The sequence below is a fragment of the Schistocerca gregaria genome, chromosome X (genome assembly GCF_023897955.1).
Source record: "Schistocerca gregaria isolate iqSchGreg1 chromosome X, iqSchGreg1.2, whole genome shotgun sequence".
NCBI classification, from domain to species: domain Eukaryota; kingdom Metazoa; phylum Arthropoda; class Insecta; order Orthoptera; family Acrididae; genus Schistocerca; species Schistocerca gregaria.
In genome coordinates this window covers 118,720,083-118,744,538 of record NC_064931.1, presented here as the reverse complement: position 1 = coordinate 118,744,538, position 24,456 = coordinate 118,720,083, and the positions used below count along the sequence as shown (strand labels likewise).

Genomic DNA, 24,456 nt, shown 5'->3' with positions numbered 1-24,456 from the left:
ACTTATCCAATACAAACTTCTGTTGCCTGCCAAAACTCTTTCATGGTGATACAATCATGAAGTTCCTCTACATTCTCTCAAAATTTGCTTCACTGTACTTTTACTAATACCAAGATATTCAGAAGTTATCTTCACCGGGTGCAATACAGAGCCGCATGTGCCCTGTTCTTTTTCAGCCTCAAAGTAAGCATGTGCCCTGATCAGAATAGACTTTTCACAACTCCATAAATGCACGATTTCACACAAGTGCAAGGCAACTAATTATATTACGAACACTGTCTCTCTTGACTGACAGAGCATTATTGTTTCTTTTCTGATGGGAGCTGCAGTGTAAATGCTGCAACTATTTACAAAGAAGTGTAAATGCTGTTCAGAGGTCCAGCAATATAGAACACACAAGCATGCAGTATATAGAAATGAAAAAGCAAGTAAATTGAAGATGTGATATTAGCTCTTTATGTAGATTTATGTGCACAAAATGTAATATCTGTGAAAGGCAACAACAGAGCTTGCATTTACACTTTTTATCTTGTTAATATGTATCACCATTAGGCAAACTGCAGCTATCTATGCCCATCATTATTAGGACAAAATGACTCATTGGAAACCAACTACTATTTGTCTGGAAGCTGAGTATGGTTGTAACTTTAAACTGTGCGAAGTAAATTTTGCTCCTAATTGTGGCCTGACTTATATGGCTCCTCAAATATGACAATCACCACAAATGGTCAAAAAAGCATGCTCTCTCTTAAATTTTGCTATGTACACCACCCCCTTTTAAAGGAAAATGTAATACTCATACACCAAATAAAAGTAGACGTTTCGACAATTCTGGCAAGATGTAACAAACTGATGATCCTCATATGATGCATCTAGAACATGGGCTCAAAGTCAGGGGTCAATCATTATGAAATGGACAATAAGTATTGGTTAAAACAGTGATGGGACAAGGCTTTTAGGAGTATCCATGGAAGCCTACAGACAGAGGCAGGTGTTTCAAATAATACTCACATTTATAAATCCTGTTTAATAATTCTCAACTGCAGAAAATGTAAAGCAAAGTTTTATTTATAAAATAAGGAAGAAAAAATTTCACTTTCAGACATTTAACCTTAATTTTATTTAAGGAGTACAAAGCATTTTCAGCTATGGTGGCTCATCTGTATGTTCTTAACAACAGGACCACTGACAACTTCTATACACATAAAATGTTGTTATAGTAAGCAGCGAATTACAATTGTATGGAGCTCAAAACACTCTATCATCCTCAAATAAAAATTATTATTGGTGATCCACCTCTGTCTTTTCCTCCCATATTTTAGGAAAACACACTAACAATGCATAAAATGTCAATTGATATTCTGATTTCCTCTCATTTACAAGCCAGGCAAAAATACATTTCAAATACTAATTGAATTATTCAGTTGGCAAACAACATGTGCTGTTTAGTCACTTATTTAAAGCTATATTTTGTGTTAATGGCTGTATTTGAACTTTGTTTCTTCTATCATATACCAAAATTTACATTTCACTTGTAAGAGATCTCATTGTGTTTGACGTATATGAAACTCCAAGTTGTCTGGAATTACTGGCATATTGTGTACACACTAGCTTAAATAAAACCACTCATAGTTTTAAATACATTACACTACAATTTATGTTTGTGGTTTTGTTCATGTTTGGTACTTGGTACCGTATCTTATTTCCTTTCTTTAAAAAAATAATAATATCAAATATCTCTTAAGAATGTTCATATACAACATAAATAATCTCTCAGCCTGGAAACCAGCGGGCAAAAAATAGGCTTACTAATAGGAAATTAAATTCCATAAATTTCAAGATTAAGTAAAAGCAAATAATCAAGTGATTAGAATTAAAACTTACATTTCATTAAATTGATCAGCGAATAATACAGCTAATATAATTAAAAGGTGTAAGACAACAGCTTCTGATATTTAATCTAGGCTTTTTAAATAGTTTCTTATGAGCTGGGAATGGGCATCTCCTTTTTTCCACACCAAGAAAATTCCAGATTCGCAGTGTCTCATCAGAGCTGGCAGTGGCTGTAAGGGAAATTATATGTAAAGTGTCAGCTGTACAGATTTATGTGTAAATGCGGTGCATATCATACTAAAGTGTGATAGGAAATAAAACCAAATTAACAGAAAAACAGCTATAATTTCAACATTAACATCACTAAAGTGGAGTCAAATAAAAAGACTTACACTAGGTGTCCAAACAATCCAAGATGGGGTCACCTGGTTAGTAATGCTGTGTGATCACTTCATGTGTTTTAATATTTAATGTGACAGGCACCACTAATTTTATCAGACTTCATACTATAAGCACAACTGACTTTCAAAAAGGATAATGTAGAGACTGGTTCCTGCAACAATTTTTTTTGACTGCTTTTGATAATGTTGCTTGGATTACATTGTTTGAAATCATGAAGTTACCAAGAGTGAAAGCAACAGGAAGCGCATCTGCTCATCCCTTCAGCTAACCATGCCAAATGTATTCATAACCATGCTGACCCTGTGCTGATGTGGCAGAAAAAAAGGGGTTAGTAATCATCTGTCAAAGTATGTGAACCACCGTAGGTATCTTAGTAATGTAATTTAGGTGTTTCAATATTTTTTTGTAATTATGAGAAGTGTTGTTACATTGCAGGCTCAATTTGGAGAAATGAATGAAAAGTGTGGCAAATCACCCAGACTAAAGCTAGAAAGACAAAATTCACAAAGCTGTAGCATGAACACAATAAGAGTGAAGAGGGGAAAGATAACTGCAGCAAAATTCTAGGCTTTGACTAAAGAGTGTAAGAATATCACTTAAAAAAAAAAAAGGTGAATCTACAAGCAAAGGGTAACTATAATGTTTCCAGTTTGCATGATTATTTTAATCTGAATAAGGTTGTCTTTAAAAAAATCTAAAGCAAAACTGCCAGCAAAGTGAAACTACACAAATGATTCAAATAACAACATAAAGCCATTTGGGATACTTCCAGAGAAACTTCACAAAACTGATGTCAAATAGGACACACCAGAATCCCTCTAATGTAATCGCCAACAAATAAAAGACATTTATTATAAATATAGTAAATATTTTTAAAGTGTAGCTACCAGTCATTTAGTTGGTCACTCACCACCAATAAAGTCTCTCTCTCCAAAGTGTATAAGATCACTGAAATCACTTTTTTTTAAATGCCTGCATCTTTGCAGGGGGGTTATTGTAATTATCAATGATATGAAGAATTTCATCTAATCTGGCTTAAATTGTTTATCTAGCTATGCAATAAAACAGGCGAATAATGAAATAGTAAAACCACTGTGAAATGTAACAAACTGTTCCATGAGCACTGGCTTCTTTCCTTAGGTACTCAGAATCTCTAAGACTGTTCCATTACACAAGGAAGAGGACATGTACAAGATGAACAACTGGCAACCAATCTCCAACCTCCCAACTTTACATAAAAAAAGAGAGAGTTATGTATATTCCAGTAATGTCTTTTCTTAAAAAAGGAATTCTCTGCTAATAATGCAGCAAGGCTCACTCCTAGTAGTTCTGTTTACTGAATATCTCCCAGAAAACCTACCATCAACATTACCTGTATTCCGTCATTTTTCAGATGTGAATCCAGGATATTATTAATTCACATTCCAGCCTTTCTGCCAATCTCAGTTTGAATCACTTTTAAGTTTTTAAATCGCTATGTACTCTGGAGTAAATGCGATGTTCCATACATAACACTGTTGGTAACAAGAGTGTCACGCATAGATTAAGTTTTATGCATCTAAAAGTAAAACAAAGCAAGAGAGGTTCAGTGAATCCACAGTTCTTCCAAAGTGTGTTGTTGAAAATAATGGGTGGCATAAAGACTTAGAGTATTTCCTTTCAGTGCGCAGATGTGAAATGAGGGGTTTCCATGATTTGTTGAGCTGGTAACTGTCATCTCAGTTGAACAGGTTGCCTGCTACTAACATTTCCACAGCTTCCTTTACTACTCATTACAAATAGGATGAAGTTATGGCCTGTATCTTACCTTTCCCACAATCCATGGAATGGCCAGTCAAAATACAGTGTACAGCCACAGCTCATTTATGAGGCTGTAGATGGTGGGTGTATCACAGGTGTTTGATGCAATGCTCTTTTACAGTGTTTATTGTTTGTGCTATGTACTCTTTACCACACTCTCATGGAATTTCATACATACCCACCATCTATAAACACATTTCAACCTCCACTGATCTCAGAAGACCTTTCATCTTGGCCAGAGGAAGGAAGATCTTGTGTATTTTATGCTGCTTCGCTATTATTGCAATGTTTGAAGAAATATTTCCCACATACAGTAGAATCTGATAGAGATACAATAGAAAGAGGTTTAAAAACTTGCAAGTGACTCACCCTGAGAATGGCTGAAAGGTTGGCATCTGAAATACTGGAACACAAATTAAAAATATCCTGCATGATGGCAAAATGAAAAGGATAGAATATTTGATCTGCCAGGAAAACTTCAAGAAGCACATTACCTCTATTATTTGGTGATGATGCAAATCACAATTATTGTGACTTTTTCCATGTTGGATTATGGCTGACTTAGATGACAGCAGTGAAAGGCTTCTGTACAGACTCCATATGGACCATTGCACTTGGAATCTGTGGAACTTACATTAGTATATTTGTTTTTGTTTGTAAATATTTATTGTATATTCTTGTTTTCTGACATGTACTACATCATGGAGTATCTCTGCACTATGGATCTATTGGTACAAGAAGTAAATGTAGTGTAGACTAATATAACCTCTTAATACAAATAAAACTGCTCAAATGATGACTGCCTATTGAAGATTCACACAACAGCCCGGGAAGTTCTCACACTCAAGTTATTTTTGGTACTGAGAACTGGCTGAAACCTGAGGTGGAGAGCTGTGAGATATTTAGCAAGTCATAGAAAGTATATGGGAAAGACAGATTAGAGGCCACAGGAATGGGAGTGTACATTGTAGTTAACAAAAGTATTGCCACTATTGAGGACGAAGTTGAGTGTGACAGTGAAGTTATCTGGTCACTTGTAGCAGGTGTAGGTGAAACCTAATTAAGTGTTGATGTTTTTAATGTTCACCTAATTCTATGGTGACAGTTCTAGAGTCATTCAAAGAAAGTATACAGCCAGTGGCTTGTAAATACCCAGATCATACAATACTTGTTGAGGCTACTTGAACCTACCAAGTATGGACTGGGATGACTATGGATTCATTGCAGGGGGTACACACAGATAGTCGTGTGAAATACTTTTGAACACATTTTCTGAAAACTGTCTTGAGCTGCTAGCTCACAGCCCATACACAATGGAAATATCTTAGACCTTGTAGCTAAAAATAGGTCAGATCTTAACAACAACCTCAGTACAGAAATGGGGATTAACAACCATGTCATTATAGCAACTATGGTTATGAAAGTTAATAAATCAGCCAAGAGGGCTAGGAGTATGTTCCTGCTAGATAGAGCCGATAAGTAGTTGTTAGCATCTCACTTCGACAATGAATTGACATCACTTAGTTCCAGTAAGATGGATGTAGAGGAATAATGGCAAAGTTTAAGCAGATTATAAATTGTGGTCTGGAGAATTATGTGCCTAGTAAGTGGAAAAACAATGAAAGAGATTCACTATAGCTTAATAACAAAATTCAGAAGATATTGAGGAAGCAGAGGCTGTTGCAATCTCAGCTCATGTGAAAATGACAAGCAAAGGTTAGTAGAGATTCAACAACAACAACAACAGAACCCCGTAAAAATTTTGATCCTGCATAAAATCAATAAGTGGGTCTAAAGCTTCCATTCAGTCCATTGTTTGACCAAGCTGGTGTGGCATCTGAAGATAGCAGAATGAAAGCCAAAGTTTCAAATTTCATTTTCAAGAAATCGTGCACACAAGATACTATCATTTGACCACTGGACAGCCTCCTGCATGGAGGCCTAGAGAAACAACTGAAGGGTTTCAGAGCAAATCACCAGGTCTGGATGGAATCCCAATTGAATATACAAAGAGTACTCTAAGGGCATTGGCCCCTTACATAGCCCACGTTTATAATGACTCTCTCGCTCAGCACTAAGTTCCAAGTGACTGGAAAAAAGCACGGGTATTTCCAGTGTATAAGAAGGGTAATAGAATGGACCCACAAAATTCCAGACCAATATCTCTAAATTCAGTTCACTGCAGATTCCTTGAACATATTCTCAGAATGAATATATTAAACTTTCTTGATGCAGAGAAGCTGATGTCCATGAATCAACATGGTTTTTGAAAGCATCGTTCATGCAAAACTCAGATTGCCCTTTTTTCACATGATATACTGTTAACTAGTGAGGAAGGGCAGCAGGTAGATTCCATTTTTTCTACATTTCCAGAAAGCATTTGACACTGTGCCCCATTGCAGGCTGTTAATGAAGGTATGAGCATAAAGAATACGTTCACAGATATGTGAGTGGCTGAAAGACTTCTTAAGTAATAGAACCCGGTATCTCGTCCTCAATGCAGAGTGTTTATCAGCAACAAGGGTATCATCGGGAGTGCCCCAAGGAAGTGTGAGAAGGCCTCTGTTGTTCTCGATACAGGGTGATGAAAAATTCATGCATGCTGAATTAACAGCATGGGCTTTGATGATTGGCAATCTGTCAACATTAACTGCATGTGTTGTAACTACCCTTGTCAGTTGGTGTGTGCAGTTGGTGTGTGCAGTTGGTGTGTGCAGTTGGTGTGTGCAGTTGGTGTGTGCAGTTGGTGTAGTGGGTAGCATTTTGGGTTTGCATGCAGGAGCTTGAGGGTTCAGTTTTTGGTAGAGGCGTATTTGTTTTTATTTGCTAAATGTAGTCTGTGTGGTATGATATCTGGTGTCTTAACTGTCAGAGTGATAACATTTGCACACATGTACTATGAGCCCAGAAATTTAAGTACAGTTGTTTTCGTAGGTCAGCTTTTAAAGAAACCTTTGCACATCATGGAAGTGAATTGTTTCAGACCACTGCATTTACTAGATTCCAAACCTGTTTTTTGTGTATCCTCTCCCAATGGTGCCATTGCTTAGTACCAACTATTATTCTTGTCACATTCAGGTACATTACATTTCTTTTTCAATGCGCTTTGCAAATAATTTCCAAAGTTTGTTACCAGTTGTATGTATCATCATACTGGAACCACTAATTATGCATTTTAACATCGAGTCTGATAAGTGTATGCTGCTTATTATGTACCTCCATGTATTATTATTATTATTATTATTATTATTATTATTATTATTATTATTATTATTATTATTATTATTCGAAATGTGGGATCATCATGTCCATTATGATTAGCAAAACAGTGAAATTTGAAAATGAACATTTTACAATTAGTAGTGTTGGGATTAATCTACAGCTACATGGATACTATGAAAATCACATTTAAGTGCCTGGCAGAGGGTTCATTGAACCACCTTCACAATTCTGTATTATTCCAATCTCGTATAGTGCGTGGAAAGAATGAACACCTATATCTTTCCGTACATGCTCTGATTTACCTTATTTTATCGTGGTGATCATTCCACCATATGTAGGTCAGTGCCAACAAAATATTTTCACATTTTGAGGAGAATGTTGCTGATTGGAATTTCATGAGAAGATTCCTTCGCAATGAAAAACGCCTTTCTTTTAATGATTTCCAGCCCAATTCCTGTATCATTTCTGTGACACACTCTCACATATTTTGCGATAATTCAAAAAGTGCTGCCTTTCATTGAACTTTTTCAATGTACTCTGTCAGTCCTACCTGATAAGGATCCCACACCGTGCAGCAGTATTCTAAAAGAGGACAGCCCAGCATAGTGTAGGCAGTCTCCTTATTAGGTCTGTTACATTTTCTAAGTGTCCTGCCAATAAAATGCTGCCTTTGGTTAGCCTTCCCCACAACATTTTCTGTGTGTTCTTTCTTGTAATACCTAGATATTTAGTTGAATTTACAGCTTTTAGATTAGACTGATTTATCATGTAACCGAAGTTTAACGAGTTCCTTTTAGTAGCCATGTGGATGACATACTTTTTGTCATGTAGGATCAACTGCCACTTTTCGCACCATTCAGATATCTTTTCTAAATCGTTTTGCAGTTTGTTTTGATCTTCTGGTGACTTTATTAGTTGATAAACAACAGTGTCATCAGCAAACAACCGAAGACGGCTGCTCAGATTGTCTCCCTAATCGTCTATATAGATAAGGAACAGCAAAGGGCCTTTAACACTACCTTGGGGAACGCCAGAAATCACTTCTGTTTTACTCAATGACTTTCCGTCAGTTACTACGAACTGTGACCTCTCTGGCAGGGAATAACAAATCCAGTCACAAACCTGAGATGATATTCCATAATCACACAATTTCACTATGAGTCTCTTGTGTGGTATAGTGTCAAAAGCCTTCTGGAAATCCAGGAATACGGAATCCATCTCATACCCCTTGTCAATAGCACTCAGCACTTCATGTGAATAAAGAGATAGTTGTGTTTCACGAGAACGATGTTTCCTAAACCAATGTTGACTGTGCATCAATAGACCATTTCCTTCGAGGTACCGTAATTCATAATGTTCTAACACAATACATGTTCTAAAATCCTGCTGCATATCAACATTAATGATATGGGCCTGTAATTTGTGGATTACTCCTACTAGCTTTCTTGAATATTTGTGTGACCTGTGCAACTTTCCAGTTTTTGGGTACAGATCTTTCATCAAGAGAACAGTTGTATATGATGGTTAACTATGGAACTTATGCATCAGCATACTCCGAAAGGAACCTAATTGGTATACAGTCTCGATCAGAAGACTTGCTTTTAGTAAGTGATTGAGTTTCTTCACTACTCTGAGTATATTTACTTCTATGTTACTCATGTTGACAGCTGTTCTCAATTCGAATTCTGAAATATTTACTTTGTTTACTTTTGTGAAGGCCTTTCGGAAGGCTATGTTTAGTAAATCTGTTTTGGCAGCACTGTCTGTGACAGTATCTCCATTGTTATCATGTAAAGAAGGCTTTGATTGTTTCTTGCTACTAACATACTTCACATATGACCAGAATCTCTTTGGATTTTCTGCTAGGCTTCAAGACAAAGTTTTGTTGTGGAAACTGTTATAGGCATCTCACATTTAACTCTGCGCTAAGTTTCGAGCTTCTGTGAAGGATCACCAATCTTGGGGATTTTGAATCTGTTTGAATTTGGCATGTTTGTTTCATTGTTTCTGCAACAGTGTTCTAACCCATTTTGTGTACCAAGGAGGATTAGCTCTGTTGTTTGTTAGTTTATTTGGTATAAACCTCTCAATTGCTGCCGATACTATTTCTTTGAATTTAAGCCACATCTGATCTACACTTATATTATTAATTTGGAATGAACAGAAATTCTTTCTCAGGAAGGTGTCAAGTGAATTTTTATGTGCTTTTTTGAATAGGTATATTTTTTGCTTATTTTCAAGGATTTGGGGATTACAATATTCAATCTTGCTATGACATCCCTTTAGTTGACTAATCCCTATATTGGTTTTGATGCTGGTTATTAACTCAGGATTATTAATCATGCAGAACAAACTCTGTAAGAGATGATTCACATTATGTGGAACAACCTGCTGTGACTAATTATGTGTTTATACTGTATGTGCTGTTCGACAGATAGGGATTAGTTGCTGGTGGAGTAATGCGTCCATGACAAACCCCATGTTTATTCGTACACATATCATATTTTCTTCTTATGTTATTCTACAACAGTGAGGCAAACATATGCATATACACACAATGAATATGTGGATATGCTTCCAGTCCTTGCTGCATATGATAACTGGGCTAGTGTTACTACTCGTGAATACCCTGCTAGATATCCTGGTCAATGTCATTCAGATTAAAATGTGTTTCATTGTCTGGAGCTTTACCTCTGGGAGACAGGTTCTCTCCTCCTGCCACTGTGTGACAGATGTCACCCACAGACTCACTGCACTCCTGCTACTGAAGAAGCTATTCTGATGGTCAACACCAAGAACCCCAGCAAAGTAGATGCAGTGTAGCAAGACAACTGCATGTCTCACAATGCATAGTAGTTGATGTGTTGCACAAGCATGAGGTGCACCCATATCATTATTCTTTAATGCAACACCTGCATCCTGCAGAATGCAATTCTGGGAATAGTTTTAACAACAGGAAACCAACGATGGCTTCACGAACACTGTAATACGGTTGAATGAAGAAGTGTTCACTCTTAAGTGTGTCTTCAATATGCAAAATTCCCACCAGTGGTGTGATGTTAGCCCACATCACCCATGACCAAGGATATTAAGTTCACTTTGGCACCAACATCAGGGAAGAAATTCAGGGAGACAGGAGTTTAGGCCCTTACATTATTTCCTGACCAGTTGACTGAATGAAAGTATCATGCATTCCCCTCATACTATGTGCGTGTTGCATTGGAAGACATTCCACTTTGTGTTTGGAAGAGGTTATTGTGGTGTGCCTCCACATTTTGGAATTAATGTACGAAGGTATTTAGAGACAACATTTCCTGGGAAACAGCTTAGATGGGGAGATCCAGTTGTATGGCCTCTGTCTTCACCTAACCGAAATCCTCTGGATTTCCTCCTGTAGTGACACTTTAAGGAGCATGTGTATTCTACTCTGCCAACACATGTGAAAGGAGTTATAGCATATGTTCATGCTGCTCTTGTAACTGTGGATACAGCCATGTTTTGAAGAGTTGTGAGCTGTATAATACAGCAGGTCACACAATATCTGGATGTGCATAGCCTGGGTAACTTTGAGCATCTGCTCTGAGGACAACGTATTTCTTTGTAAACATAATGTGGTCATTAATATGGAAATTATTATTGTCACTGAGTGGATATACTGTATGTAGAATAAATGTTTTGTTAGGTCATTTGTTTCAACTGTGTATTTATGACTTGTCTGACCCCTATTTTATGTTCACCATTACTAAATGCTGTACTATATAAATGTTAGATATGTCTGGCTTAAAAAATCTACACCTACATCTATGTCTACTTTGGTAATCCACAAGCCAGAGACAGAGGCAGCAGTACACTACATACTAATGCTGTATTCAGACATCACTGGTTTATTTTTCCTATTCACCTGCATTAACTTACTTTTCCACATTTAGGGCTAACTGCCATTCATCACACCAACTGGAAATTTTGTGTAGATCATCTTGTATCTTCCTAAAAATCACTCAGTTTTGACACCTTCTGTACATGACAGCATCATCAGCAACCAACTACAGACTGCTGCCCACCCTGTCCACCAAATCATTTATGTATATAGAAAACAGCAGCAATCCTATCACACTTCCCTGGGGCACTCCTGACACACTTGTCTATGATGAACACTTTGCCATTGAGGATAACATTCTAGGTTCTATAAATTAAGAAGGCTTTGAGCCACTCACATATCTGTGAACTTATTCCATATGCTCATATGTTTGTTAACACCATACACTGGGGCACAGTGTCAAATGCTTTCTGGAATTCTAGAACTATGGAATCTGCCTGTTGCTCTTCATCCATAGTTCATAGTTAATCCTGTGAGAAAATGGCAAGCTGAGTTTCACATGAGCATAGCCTCCTAAAACTATATTGATTTATGGGCATAACCTTCAGTGTCTCAAGAAAGTTTATTATATGCAAACTGAAAATAAGTTCAACTATTCTGCAGCAAACAGAAGTTAGAAATATTGGCCTGTAATTTTGCAGGTCCATTATTTTACCCTTCTTGTATACTGGGGTCTGTGAGATCACCAAAGTTAAGCACTGTTGTGCGTGACCAGCACTTGGATGGGTGACCATCCAGCCACCATGCGCTGTTGCCATTTTTCGGGGTGCACTCAGCCTCGTGATGCCAATTGAGGAGCTACTCAACTGAACAGTAGTGACTTCGGTCAAGAATACCATCATAACGACCGGGAGAGTGGTGTGCTGACCCCACGACCCTCCTATCCTCATCCTCATCTGAGGATGACACGGCGGTCGGATGGTCCCGGTAGGCCACTCGTGGCCTGAAGATGGATTGTATACTGGGGTCACCTGCACCTATTTGCAGTCGCTTGGGACATTGTGCTGGGCAAGAGATTTGCAATAAATGCAAGAAAGGAAGGAGCCAATAACATAAAAGTTGAGTGCCTGTAGGAAAATACAATATGACACAGACAAAATTTCTAGTTGGTGTGATGAATGGCAGCTAGTTCTAAATGTGAAACAATTGAAGTTAATGCAGATGAATAGGAAGAACAAACCTGGGATTTTCAGATATGGTATTACTAGTGTCTTGCTTGACACAGTCAAGTCATTTAGATATTTGTGCATAACACTACAGAGTAATACGAAATGGAATGGAATGAGTATGTCAGAACTGTCGTAGGGAAGGTGAATAGCTGGCTTCAGCTTACTGGGAGAATTTTTGGAATGAGTGGTTCACTTGTAAAGGGGATCACATATAGGATGCTGGTGCAACCTATTCTTGAGTACTTTTTGAGTGTTTGGGATCCGTACCAGGTCAGACTGAAGGAAGACATTGCAGCAATTCAGAGGCAGGCCACTAGATTTGTTACGGGTAGGTTTGAACAACACACAAGTGTTACAGAGGTGCTTTGGGAACTCGTATGGGAATCACTGGTGGAAAGGTGAAAAATTGAGAAAACACTATTGAGAAAATTTACAGAACCAGTGTTTGAAGCTAGCTGCCACATGATTCTACTGTCGTCAACATACATAGGTGTTAAGAACCATGAAGATAAGATATGAAGTTACGGCTCATACTGAAGCATATAGACAGTTGTTTTTCTCTTGGCCTATTTGTGGGTGGAACAGGAAAGGAGATGACTAATAGTGGTAAAGAATACACACTTCCATGCACCATACGATGGCTTGGCCAGTACGGATGTAGATGCAGATTGAATAGTCACAGACAAGTGGCTTTGTGGCTAGATGCTAAAATGTGTAACTATAGATTTGAAGGTCTTGAGTTTGATGACCAGCCAGTCTTACAATGCTTATCTGTCACTTTTCATTTCTTTTACCTCTAGCAATGTTTACCAATGTGAAAAAGCTGAGTTGCAGCAAGTTTTGCATTCCACTTTAAACTGTAGGTCCCCTCATTACTGGCTGGGTCAGCCAGTTTGAAGATCAAAGAAAGCCAAGGGTATACAACCTCTAATAGGGCCACACATACTACAACAATGTTGTGTTCAGACCAATCTCCTGGTTGCCAACAGCTTCACCTTTTATTTGGTCATAGACAATGGAGTTATTGAACAGGTTAATGAGAGAATTTCTTGGGATGTGGATGGATAACACTATAGTGGAATATTCCCAGAGATATTGCTGTGCAAAATGAGTGCTCTCTGTAATGCTAATAAAGTGCTCAGCCAAATGTTTGACATGACTGTCATTGAAACTATGCACTTTGCTCTCGTTAACTGTATCATCTGATATGGCATTTCTTTCTGGTGAAGGGGTAGCGGGTTGTCAATAAATAAGAAAATATTTGCCAATCAAAAACCAGTTGTGAAGATCATGAAATGACTGCCTCCATGTAAACCTACCAAACAAATCTTAAACAACTGGTAATCTTACATGACACTTGCATGTACATATTAGTGCGTTTCATATTTAGGTAAGAATATCCATCTATTTAAAACAAATACTTATGTGCACGAACATTAAACCCACAATAATGGCAACATCCATATAAAAATCCAAATACTGAGTAAACAGCAGCACAGTGTGAGGCACTTAGCCAGCATACTTTATAATAAATTATTTTCTTACAAGGGTATGTTTCCTATTTGTCATCACCAACTTTGTCCAGATTTATAATATATACAGATTATGGCCAGAAATAAAAGTGACAGAAGTGGGGGAAAAAATGCACATTGGGCAAGATATGAGCCAATTATGATAGTATTGTTACCAGACAGCAATTAGCACAGTGGAAAAATTACAGAACAGTGGCCTGAGGTTTGAGAGATGAAGTCTCTGCAAGCAGACTTACATTACTTTTAACTGTTGTGCTAATTGCATTGCAATTAAACTGAAATAAGCTCAACATATTGTGTTGGTTGTGATGAAACCCTGTGTATGAGAGAACATATGTCTTCTGTTAACTGACTCACAGGCAGGACAAAAATCCACAATTATATGCTGAGATTTTTCTAGATGAGGGATTGCCACTGTGCATAACTAAAGAGCAATTAAACACCCCCCCCCCCCCTAAAATATTCCACTTTCTTGCAAGATTCAATTTCATCATCAGCTAAATAATTTGATCAAAAAGCTTCAAAAACAACTCTTACCAGGCGTGGAAGTATGGAATTGGAATTTGGTTGCAATAATTACACGTGCATTATTTGAAACTGATAAACAATATTTTATTCAAAATAGTCACCATTACTATTTATACATACCTCTCTGGCATGCTGTGAATGCCATGCCAAAATAACAGTTTTTTTTAAAGTGAACCAGGCAGTGAGGCATTTTTGTACATTTTCATATGAATTGGAACATTGTTCAGCACGAATGTGTCCCAGTGATGCAAATAGATGATAATCGGAGGGAGCCAAGTCTGGAGAATAAGCTGCACGCCCTAGTAATTCCCAACTGAATGCCTCAGTCATTCCCCTGACCCGTTTTGGTGTGTGTGATGTGGCATCAACATGGAACAACATGCCTGTGTTGCCTTTTGCCATATTTTGGTCATTTTTCACATAATGCTCAATTTAAATTGATCATTTGCTGTTGGTAGCAATCAGTGTTAATGGTTTCACCAGATTTTAGGGGCCCATAATAGATGACACCCTTCTGATCGCACCAAACACAGAGCATTGTCTGCTTTCCAAAGCGATTTAGGCTTGCAGTGTATATCGACAGTTTGCCTCGATTTACCCCATGATTTACAACACTTAGGATTCTCGAAATATGTTTTTTTTTTTTAATCAGCTGTCACTGTTTGATTGAGAAATGACTTTCTTTTGTGTCTGGTGAGCAGTATTTCAGAAGTGGTCTTTTGATTTGCTTGCTTCATGTGAGCCCATTTTCCCACTTTCCTATAGATTTCAGCAGGAGAGAAAAGGCTTTCTGTGTCACATTCAGTTCTGTGAGTTCCTGTTGAGTTTGAGTATCACCTTCCTTCAATAAGGTCTACCATTTGTTGCTCTCTAACTTTTTCAGTGGTTTCCCATGCTCATTACTTCTCACATTAAAATCACCACTTTTGAATTTTTTGAACCACTTGAAACAGTGTTTTCACAAGAGCACATTTGCTGAAAGCTTTGACAAGCATTCAACGCATTTCTGCAGCAGCTTGCTTCAATGACAACAGAAAACAAATACTGTACACAAAACTTGACACGTTTATGGGTTTGAAACATACCAGTGTAGGGAACTTGTCAGCCATTACAGGAAGCAGATGGCACTGCAGATAAAGTCTCATGGCCTTACACTGACAGCGAGCACCATCTATAGGGCAATTCTGGTTTCTTACTTCTACACCTGGTATACTATTGATAGAGAAAAAAAAAATCACATCCAAGAAGAGACTGCATGAGAATACATTACGTTGTACATCATTAGCTGTCCTCAGGAATATTTGGCAAAATGATGCATAATGCGTGGTTTGCTGATAACCTTTTCTACATTTATATCTACAGGACTACTCTGCAATTCACATGTAAGTGCTTGGCAGAGGGTTCATCGAACCACAATCATACTATCTCTCTACCATTCCACTCCCAAACAGCGCGCGGGAAAAATGAACACCTAAACCTTTCTGTTTGAACTCTGATTTCTCTTATTTTATTTTGATGATCGTTACTACCTATGCAGATTGCGCTCAACAAAATATTTTCGCATTCAGAAGAGAGAGATGGTGACAAATTTCGTAAATAGATCTCACAGCGACGAAAAAGTCTTTGCTTTAATGACGTCCATCCCAATTTGTGTATCATATCTGCCACACTCTCCCCCCTATTACGTGATAATACAAAACGAGCTGCCCTTTTTTTGCACCCTTTCGATGTCCTTTGTCAATCCCACCTGGTAAGGATCCCACACCACGCAGCAATATTCTAACAGAGGAGGAACGACTGCAGTGTAAGCTGTCTCTTTAGTGGACTTGTTGCATCTTCTAAGTGTCCTGCCAATGAAACACAACCTTTGGCTCGTCTTCCCCACAATATTATCTACGTGGTCTTTCCAACTGAAGTTGTTCGTAATTTTAACACCCAGGTACTTAGCTGAATTGACAGCCTTGAGAATTGTACTATTTATTGAGTAATCGAATTCCAACGGATTTCTTTTGGAACTCATGTAGATCACCTCACACTTTGTTATTTAGCGTCAACTGCCACCTGCCACACCATACAGCAATCTTTTCTAAATCTCTTTGCAACTGATACTGGTCTTCGGATGACCTTACTAGACGGTAAATTACAGCATCATCTGCGAACAACCTAAGAGAACTGCTCAGATTGTCACCCAGGTCATTTATATAGATCAGAAACAGCAGAGGTCCCAGGACGCTTCCCTGGTGAACACATGATATCACTTCAGTTTTACTCGATGATTTGCTGTCTATTACTATGAACTGTGACCTTCCTGACAGGAAATCACGAATCCAGTCGCACAACTGAGACGATACCCCATAGGCCCGCAGCTTGATTAGAAGTCGCTTGTGAGGAATGGTGTCAAAAGCTTTCCGGAAATCTACAAATACGGAATCAACTTGAGATCCCCTGTCGATAGTGGCCATTACTTCATGCCTATAAAGAGCTATCTGTGTTGCAAAAGAACGATGCTTTCTGAAACCATGCTGATTGCGTATCAATAGATCATTCCCTTCAAGGTGATTCATAATGTTTGAATACAGTATGTGCTCCAAAACTCTACTGCAAACCGATGTCAATGATTTAGGTCTGTGGTTCGATGGATTACTCTTACTATCCTTCTTAAACACTGGTGCAACCTGCGTAATTTTCCAATCTGTAGGTACAGATATATCGGTGGGCGAGCGATTGTATATGACTGCTAAGTAGGGAGCTATTGTATCAGTGTAATCTGAAAGGAACCTAATCGGTATACAATCTGGACCTGAAGACTTGCCCGTATCAAGCGATTTGAGTTGCTTCGCAACCTCTAAGGTATCTACTTCTGAGAAACTCATGCTAGCAACTGCTCATGTTTCAAATTCTGGAATATTCCATTCGTCTTCCCTGGTGAAGGAATTTTGGAAAACTGCATTCAATAACGCCGCTTTAGTGGCACAGTTGTCAGTAACAGTACCATCGGCACTGCGCAATGAAGGTATTGACTGCATCTTGCCGCTTGTGTACTTTACATACGACCAGAATTGCTTCAGATTTTCTACCAAATTTCGATACACTGTTTCATTGTGGAACCTATTAAAGGTATCTCGCATTGAAGTCCATGCCGAATTTCGTGCGTCTGTAAATTTTAACCAATCTTCGGGATTTTGCATTCTTCTGAACTTTGCATGCTTTTTCCATTGCCTCTGCAACAGCATTCGGACCAGTTTTGTGTACCACGGGGGATCAGTTCCATCACTTACCAATTTCTGAGGTATGAATCTCTCAATTGCTGTTGCTACTATATCTTTGAATTTGAGCCACATTTCATCTACATTCGCATAGTCAGTTCAGAAGGAATGGAGATTGTCTCTTAGGAAGGCTTCTGGTGACACTTTATCCGCTTTTTTAAATAAAATTATTTTACGTTTGTTTCTGGTAGATTTGGAAGAAACGGTATTGAGCCTAGCTACAACGACCTTGTGATCACTAATCCCTGTATCAGCTCTGGATTGTTTGTGGCTAAGAGGTCAAGTGTGGTTTCACAACCATTTACAATGCGCATGGGTTCATGGACTAACTGCTCGAAATAATTTTCGGAGAAAGCATTTAAGACAATCTCTGAAGTTGTTTTCTGCCTACCACTTGTTTTGAACAGGTATTTTTACCAACATATCGAGGGAAGGTTGAAGTCCCCACCAACTATAACCGTATGAGTGGTGTATTTATTTGTTACGAGACTCAAATTTTCTCTGAACTGCTCAGCAATTATATCATCGGAGTCTGGGGGTCGGTAGAAGGAGCCAATTATTAACTTAGTTTTGCTGTTAAGTATAACCTCCACCCATGCCAATTCACACTGAGTATCTACTTCGACTTCACTACAAGATAAACCACTACTGACAGACACAAACACTCCACCACCAATTCTGCCTAATCTATCTTTCCTGAAAACTATCTGAGACTTCATAAAAATTTCTGCAGAACGTCTTTCAGGCTTTAGCCAGCTTTCTGTACCTGTAACGATTTCAGCTTCTGTGCTTTCTATTAGCGCTTGAAGCTCAGGGACTTTCCCAGCACAACTACAACAATTTACAACTACAATTCCGACTGTTCCTTGATCCAAGCACGTCCTGTGTTTGCCATGCACCCTTTGAGATTGCCGCCCACTCCGTACTTTCCCCGAGGCCTTCTAACCTAAAAAACCACCCAGTCCATGCCACACAGCCTCCGCTACCCATGTAGATGTGACAAGAAGGCACAGTCCCATTGTTTTTGTATAGGAATTTTAAAACAACCATGTATTCATAAAAATTTGACATAATTTGTGCAAGATGCTGAGGAAATTATTTTCTTCTCTATTTTCATGATGAATCTCACCACACCACATGTTAATGATTAACTTTGAAATGATAAAAGTATCTCATCTTATATACTGTACAAAGTTTTCATGTATGCCTCGCAATCCCTTACTGTGACTATTTCCAATCCCTAATTTTCCTTCGCATCTCCTTTTGTGAAAATATTAATAAACACAACATACTGAACACTATTTCAGCTTATGTATAGTGAATGTAAATTAATAAATCTTTCTGCATAGAGGCTTGAACTCATGACCCTCTGTTTACCTTTCTGTACTTTTTCTGCAGAACTAACTGCAGACTGGAAACTAAACAACATAAATCGCTCATCCTCCACCCAACTACACAAAAAAATTGTGTTTTTTCTAAATGCTTGGCCATCTGAAGGTTCCACTTCAGTTGCTTTCATTTCTTTCTAGTCCCTAGCTACACCATGTGTTTGGACAAAATCAACTACGACCAGAAGGCACAGTCCCCTTGTTACTCAAAAATTTTAAAAAGTCATTCAGGAAAAAGTCACTAGTATAACACCTCAGTATTGTTTTTATTGTATTGTTGAATTTTTGGAGACCAATTTATGCCACATGTAACTTTAATTACGTGTACAATGCAATAATCTTGAATGTTATGGAGGATAACTTACAATCATTCTTATGTTGACAAATATACTCTATTTTCACTATACACATACATTTCAAAAATTGTCCCAAAAATGTGTATGCTTCTACAATTACTGTAACTTGCATATGAGTGAGATTACAAATTAGCATAAGTATTTACCATCCATAAGCACCCAAAGAAATGGGCATCATTTGATTCCTTTGAATTAGAAATGAGGAAAATTCACCCAGTGTGACAAGAAAAAGTCAAAGAAAAAAACAGTTATAAAAAGTAACCCTACACAAGTGAAACCAGTGTTCATCAAAAATATAGAATGGAATCACACATTTCTGTGTGGCATTTCTTGTACTATAACATATGTGAAATGATTTTGCTAAAATTTTAGTATGTTGCACGTAAGGATAATATGAAAGTTAACAAATGAAGATATTAGCATTCTTATTTAAGTATATTGTAACCTCAAAGAGGCAAAACATATTGTTTCTTCTTTTTTAATATCTGTGCCCTAGGCGTTTCACTTGAATTGATGTCTCTATCCAGCAGGGATAGTACTCAATAAATTGTCATAATCTCACTGACAGCTATGTTGATGTCTCACAGTTCAACTCAGATTTTGGTGCAGGTCAGGTCACACAAGTTTTCTTTCATATTTTGCTGACATAGGAAGAACTGACCATTGAAATAAAATAAGAAAAATCAGAACTCATACACAAAAATTTAGGTGTTAATTTTTCCACTAGTGGTTTGAGGGTAGGACAGTTTAGAAATAGAGTGGTTCTATGAACCCTCTGTCAAACACTTAAATGTGAATTGCAGAGTAATCTACATCTACATCCATACTCTGCAAGCCACCTGACAGTGTGTGGCAGAGGGTACCTTGAGTACCTCTATCGGTTCTCCCTTCTATTCCTGTCTCGTATTGTTCGTGGAAAGGAAGATTGTCAGTATACCTCTGTGTGGGCTCTAATTTCTCTGATTTTATCCTCATGGTTTCCTCATGACATATATGTAGGAAGGAGCAATATACTGCTTGACTCCTTGGTGAAGGTATGTTCTCAAAATTTCAACAAAAGCCCGTAACAAGCTACAGAGCATCTCTCCTGCATAGTCTTCTACTGGCGTTTATCTACCCCCTCTAAGCGTGCTGCTCTCTGTTGGCTCTTCTCTATCACTTCTATCAACCATATCTGGCACGGATCCCACACCAGTCAGCAGTATCCAAGCAGTGGGCAAACAAATGTACTGTAAACTAGTTCCTTTGTTTTCAGACTGCATTTCCTTACGATTCTTCCAATGAATCTCAGTCTGGCATCTGTTTTACCGACGATTAATTTTATATGGTCATTCCAATTTAAATCACTCCTAATGCTACTCCTGGATAATTTATGGAAGTAACGGCTTCCATTTGTTGACCTGCTATATTTTAGCTAAATGATAAAGGATCTTTCTTTCTATGTATTCGCAGCACATTACACTTGTCTACATTCAGATTCAATTGCCATTCCCTGCACTATACATCAATTCGTTGCAGATCCTCCTGCATTTCAATACAATTTTCCATTGTTACAACCTATAGATATACCACAGCATCATCCGTAAAAAAAAACCTCAGTGAACTTCCAATGTTATCCACAAGGTCATTTATATATATTGTGAATAGCAATGGTCCTACAACAACTCTTCGAGCCAATCACAAAATTGGTCCAATAGTCCATATTCTCTTACTTTGTTCATTAAATGGCTGTGGGGACCTGTATCAAACGCCTTGCAGAAGTAATGAAACACGGTATCTACCTGGGAACCTGTGTCTATGGCCCTCTGAGTCTCGTGGATGAATAGCGCGAGCTGGCTTTCACACGATCGTCTTTTTTGAAACCCATGCTGATTCCGACAGTAGATTTCTAGTCATTACACTCTAACATAGTACGTGTTCCAAAATTCTACAACTGATCGAAATTAGAGACATAGGTCTATAGTTCTGCACATCAGTCCGATGTTCCTTCTTGAAAACGGGGATGGCCTGTGGCTTTTTCCAATCTTTTGCAACACTATGTTCTTCTAGAGGCCTACAGTACACTGCTGCAAGAAGGGGGGCAAGTTCCTTTGCATAATCTGTGTAAAACTGAACTGGTATCCCATCAGGTCCAGCGGCCTTTTCTCTTTTGAGCGATTTTAATTGTTTTTCTGTCCCTCTGTCATCTATTTTCGTATTTACCATTTTGTCATCTGTGCGACAATCTAGAGAAAAAATTACAGTGAAGTCTTCCTCTGTGAAATAGCTTTGGAAAAAGACATTTAGTATTTCGGCCTTTAGTCTGTGACCAGAATGGTACTGAAACAGAGGATGACAGAGTGTCTGGACATTTTGTTTTGATCCACCTACCACTTTGACATAGGACCAAAATTTCTTAGGAATTTCTGCCAAGTCAGTACATAGAACTTTACTTTCAAATTCGTTGAATGCCTCTCGCATAGCCCTCCTCACAATACATTTCGCTTCATGTAATTTTTATTTGTCTGCAAGGCTTTGGATATGTTTATGTTAACTGTGAAGTTCCCTTTGTTTCTGTAGCAGTTTTCTAACTCAGTTGTTGCACCACGGTGGTTCTTTTCCATTTCTTACGATCTTCTTTGGCACATACTCGTCTAATGCATATTGTACGATGGTTTTGAACTTTTTCCACTGATTCTCAACACTATCTGTACTTGAGATAAAACTTGTGTGTTGAGCTGTCAAGTACTCTGAAATTTGCTTTTTGTCACTTTTGCTAAACCAAAAAATCTTCCTACCTTTCTTGATATTTCTATTTATGGCTGAAATCACTGATGCTGTAACCACTTTATGGTCACTGATTCCCTGTTCTGCATTAACTGTTTCAAATAGTTCAGGTCTGTTTGTCACCAGAAGATGTAATATGTTATTGCCATAAGTCAGATTTATGTTTAACTGATCAAGGTAGTTTTCAAATAATGCACTTAAAAAAATTTCACTGGATTCTTTGTCCCCTGCCACCCATTATAGACTAGGAGCCTCAAACATTTATATCTGGTAAATTAAGATCTCCACCCAAAACTGTAACATGGTCAGGAAATCTACTCAAAATATTTTCCAAATTTTCCTTCAGGTGTTCTGCCACAACAACTGCTGAGCCAGGAGGCCTATGGACATCAAATTACCATGTTTTAGCCTGCTTTAACCATGACCTTCACCCAAATTATTTCACATTTGGGATCTCCGTCGATTTCATTTGATATTACTGCACTTTTTATCGCTATAAACACACCTCCCTCTTCACTGTCCAGCCTGTCTCTGCAGTATACATTCCAATCTGAGTTTAGAATTTCATTACTGTTCACATCTGGTTTCAGCAAACTTTCTGTCCCTAGTACTATGTGGGCATTGTGACCGTTTATTAATGAGAGCAGTTCTGGAACCTTTCTATAGTTGCTCCTGCAGTTTACTACTTCCACATTAATATTGTCATTCCCTGTTGCATTTTCCTACTGGTACCTTGTAGCATCTAAGGAGGCATCTTGTCGGGCCTAGGGAGGGAATTCTCTAACCTAAAAAACTCTTATGTGCACTACCCTTTTAGCTGCTTCCTGCAAGTAGTGCACACCAGACCTATTCAGGGGGACCCTCCATTACTCCACCCAATAGCAGAGGTCAAGAAATTTGGTCCCCAGATCTCCGCAGAATCATCTGAGCCTCTGGTTTAAGCCTTCCACTCGGTTCCAAACCAGAGGACTGCAATTGGTTCTGGGAACGACACTACTAATAGTTAACTCAGATTCCACCCCACAAGTGAGGCTTTCCACCATGTAGATATAGATGATGTAGCTCTCTGTCCCACATTCTTTGACAAAAAAAGCCTGACCAACGGACCGATCAACCAGTGGCCCAGGGTGAGCAGGTTGCTGGCATAGTGTCAAAGTTAACAACTAGCCATCATTGAATCCCAGTAATCCGTACTACCTGCCAGCACTATAGTGTATAGTAATTCAAGAGCAGCCTACTTCTGTAGGAGCTAGTGGCCTAGTGCTGAATAGATTGTGAGGTTTATATGTAGAATTTAGTCATTTGAGTTTACTACACACTAATTTAGTTTGTGCACTACATTTCCTCTGTGTATTAAATTTTTGTGTCTTGCTGAAGTGCTGTTATAATTTCTTTTACTTCTGAAAAGGCATTCATATCAGTTCTGTTCCAAAGGATTTTCACAAAAGTGCTCTTCATTGACTGTAGCGTACAATACCTTGTGCTCCTGAGCTCTCCCGAGATGTCCCTTCCCAGTAGCAGATGATGATGACCACTTCGATGTTTTCAGATTGCAGTAGCAACCATTATCAGCCCCATTACCAGGAACTGGACAGTGCTTTTGCAAATAGAAAGCACTTTATTGTATTCAAGTGATATTCCTTCAAGATTGACTGTGGTCAACAAGGAGGACAGCATAGTAAAGTGCATATTCAGAGCTAATACAGATAATTTTTCTCATGTACACTAATGAACTTATCAAGAACTTAAGCTGAGAAGTCAAAACCAACTAGTTTTTTTTATCAAAAATGGTGTATTTTTAATCTCCCCATTATGGAAGCGGTTGGTACTTTTTAATGGAAGTGGCAGAAAATTTCACCATAGTGACGACCATTATTATGACCTTGTCTACAAGTTTATGTAAAAAATGAAACATCAACTGTGAATTTTCCTGAATTTTCAAATTTAACCATGAAATAAGTTGTGTCTGAGTGCAGTCCTATGTGAGTAGCATTTCAAGACTAAAGTGACAACACTGAAATATGGTGATGAGAGCAGATGTATAAAAAAGCCTCCTTAACGAATCAGATATTTTTGAGTGTTCAATCAAGTTTTACATTTAAGAAAATTAAGTTATACTGTATGATGTGGAAGCAAAAATGTGGATATGCAACTTTTGTAATTGTGGATTTTCAATATTTTTAATGCAAGCTCTATCACAGAGAAATTATACCAAACTGGCCCTTCTTTATTGTCTGACTTGCTCTTGTTTGGCTTGTAACTGACAAATAAAACATGAATGTGTCATTGACATACCTTTGAATCTTCTCAACCTATA

The 24,456-nt window shown here is 38.1% G+C and overlaps 1 protein-coding gene across 3 annotated transcripts in view; it reads right to left on the bottom strand.

Annotated features, from left to right (window-relative positions):
- Nucleotides 1–1,012: 1,012 nt before the first annotated feature.
- Nucleotides 1,013–24,456, bottom strand: part of LOC126298421 (uncharacterized) — a 174,619-nt gene continuing 151,175 nt past the window's right edge. For 2 of the 3 annotated variants that reach the window (XM_049989751.1, XM_049989750.1), the window contains one exon: nucleotides 1,107–2,063. In XM_049989751.1, the coding sequence (XP_049845708.1) occupies nucleotides 1,956–2,063 (108 nt within the window). In that variant the 3' untranslated portion in view covers nucleotides 1,107–1,955. Of the gene's footprint in view, nucleotides 2,064–24,456 lie in introns of all 3 variants that reach the window. The other variant, XM_049989749.1, reaches the window with a different exon arrangement.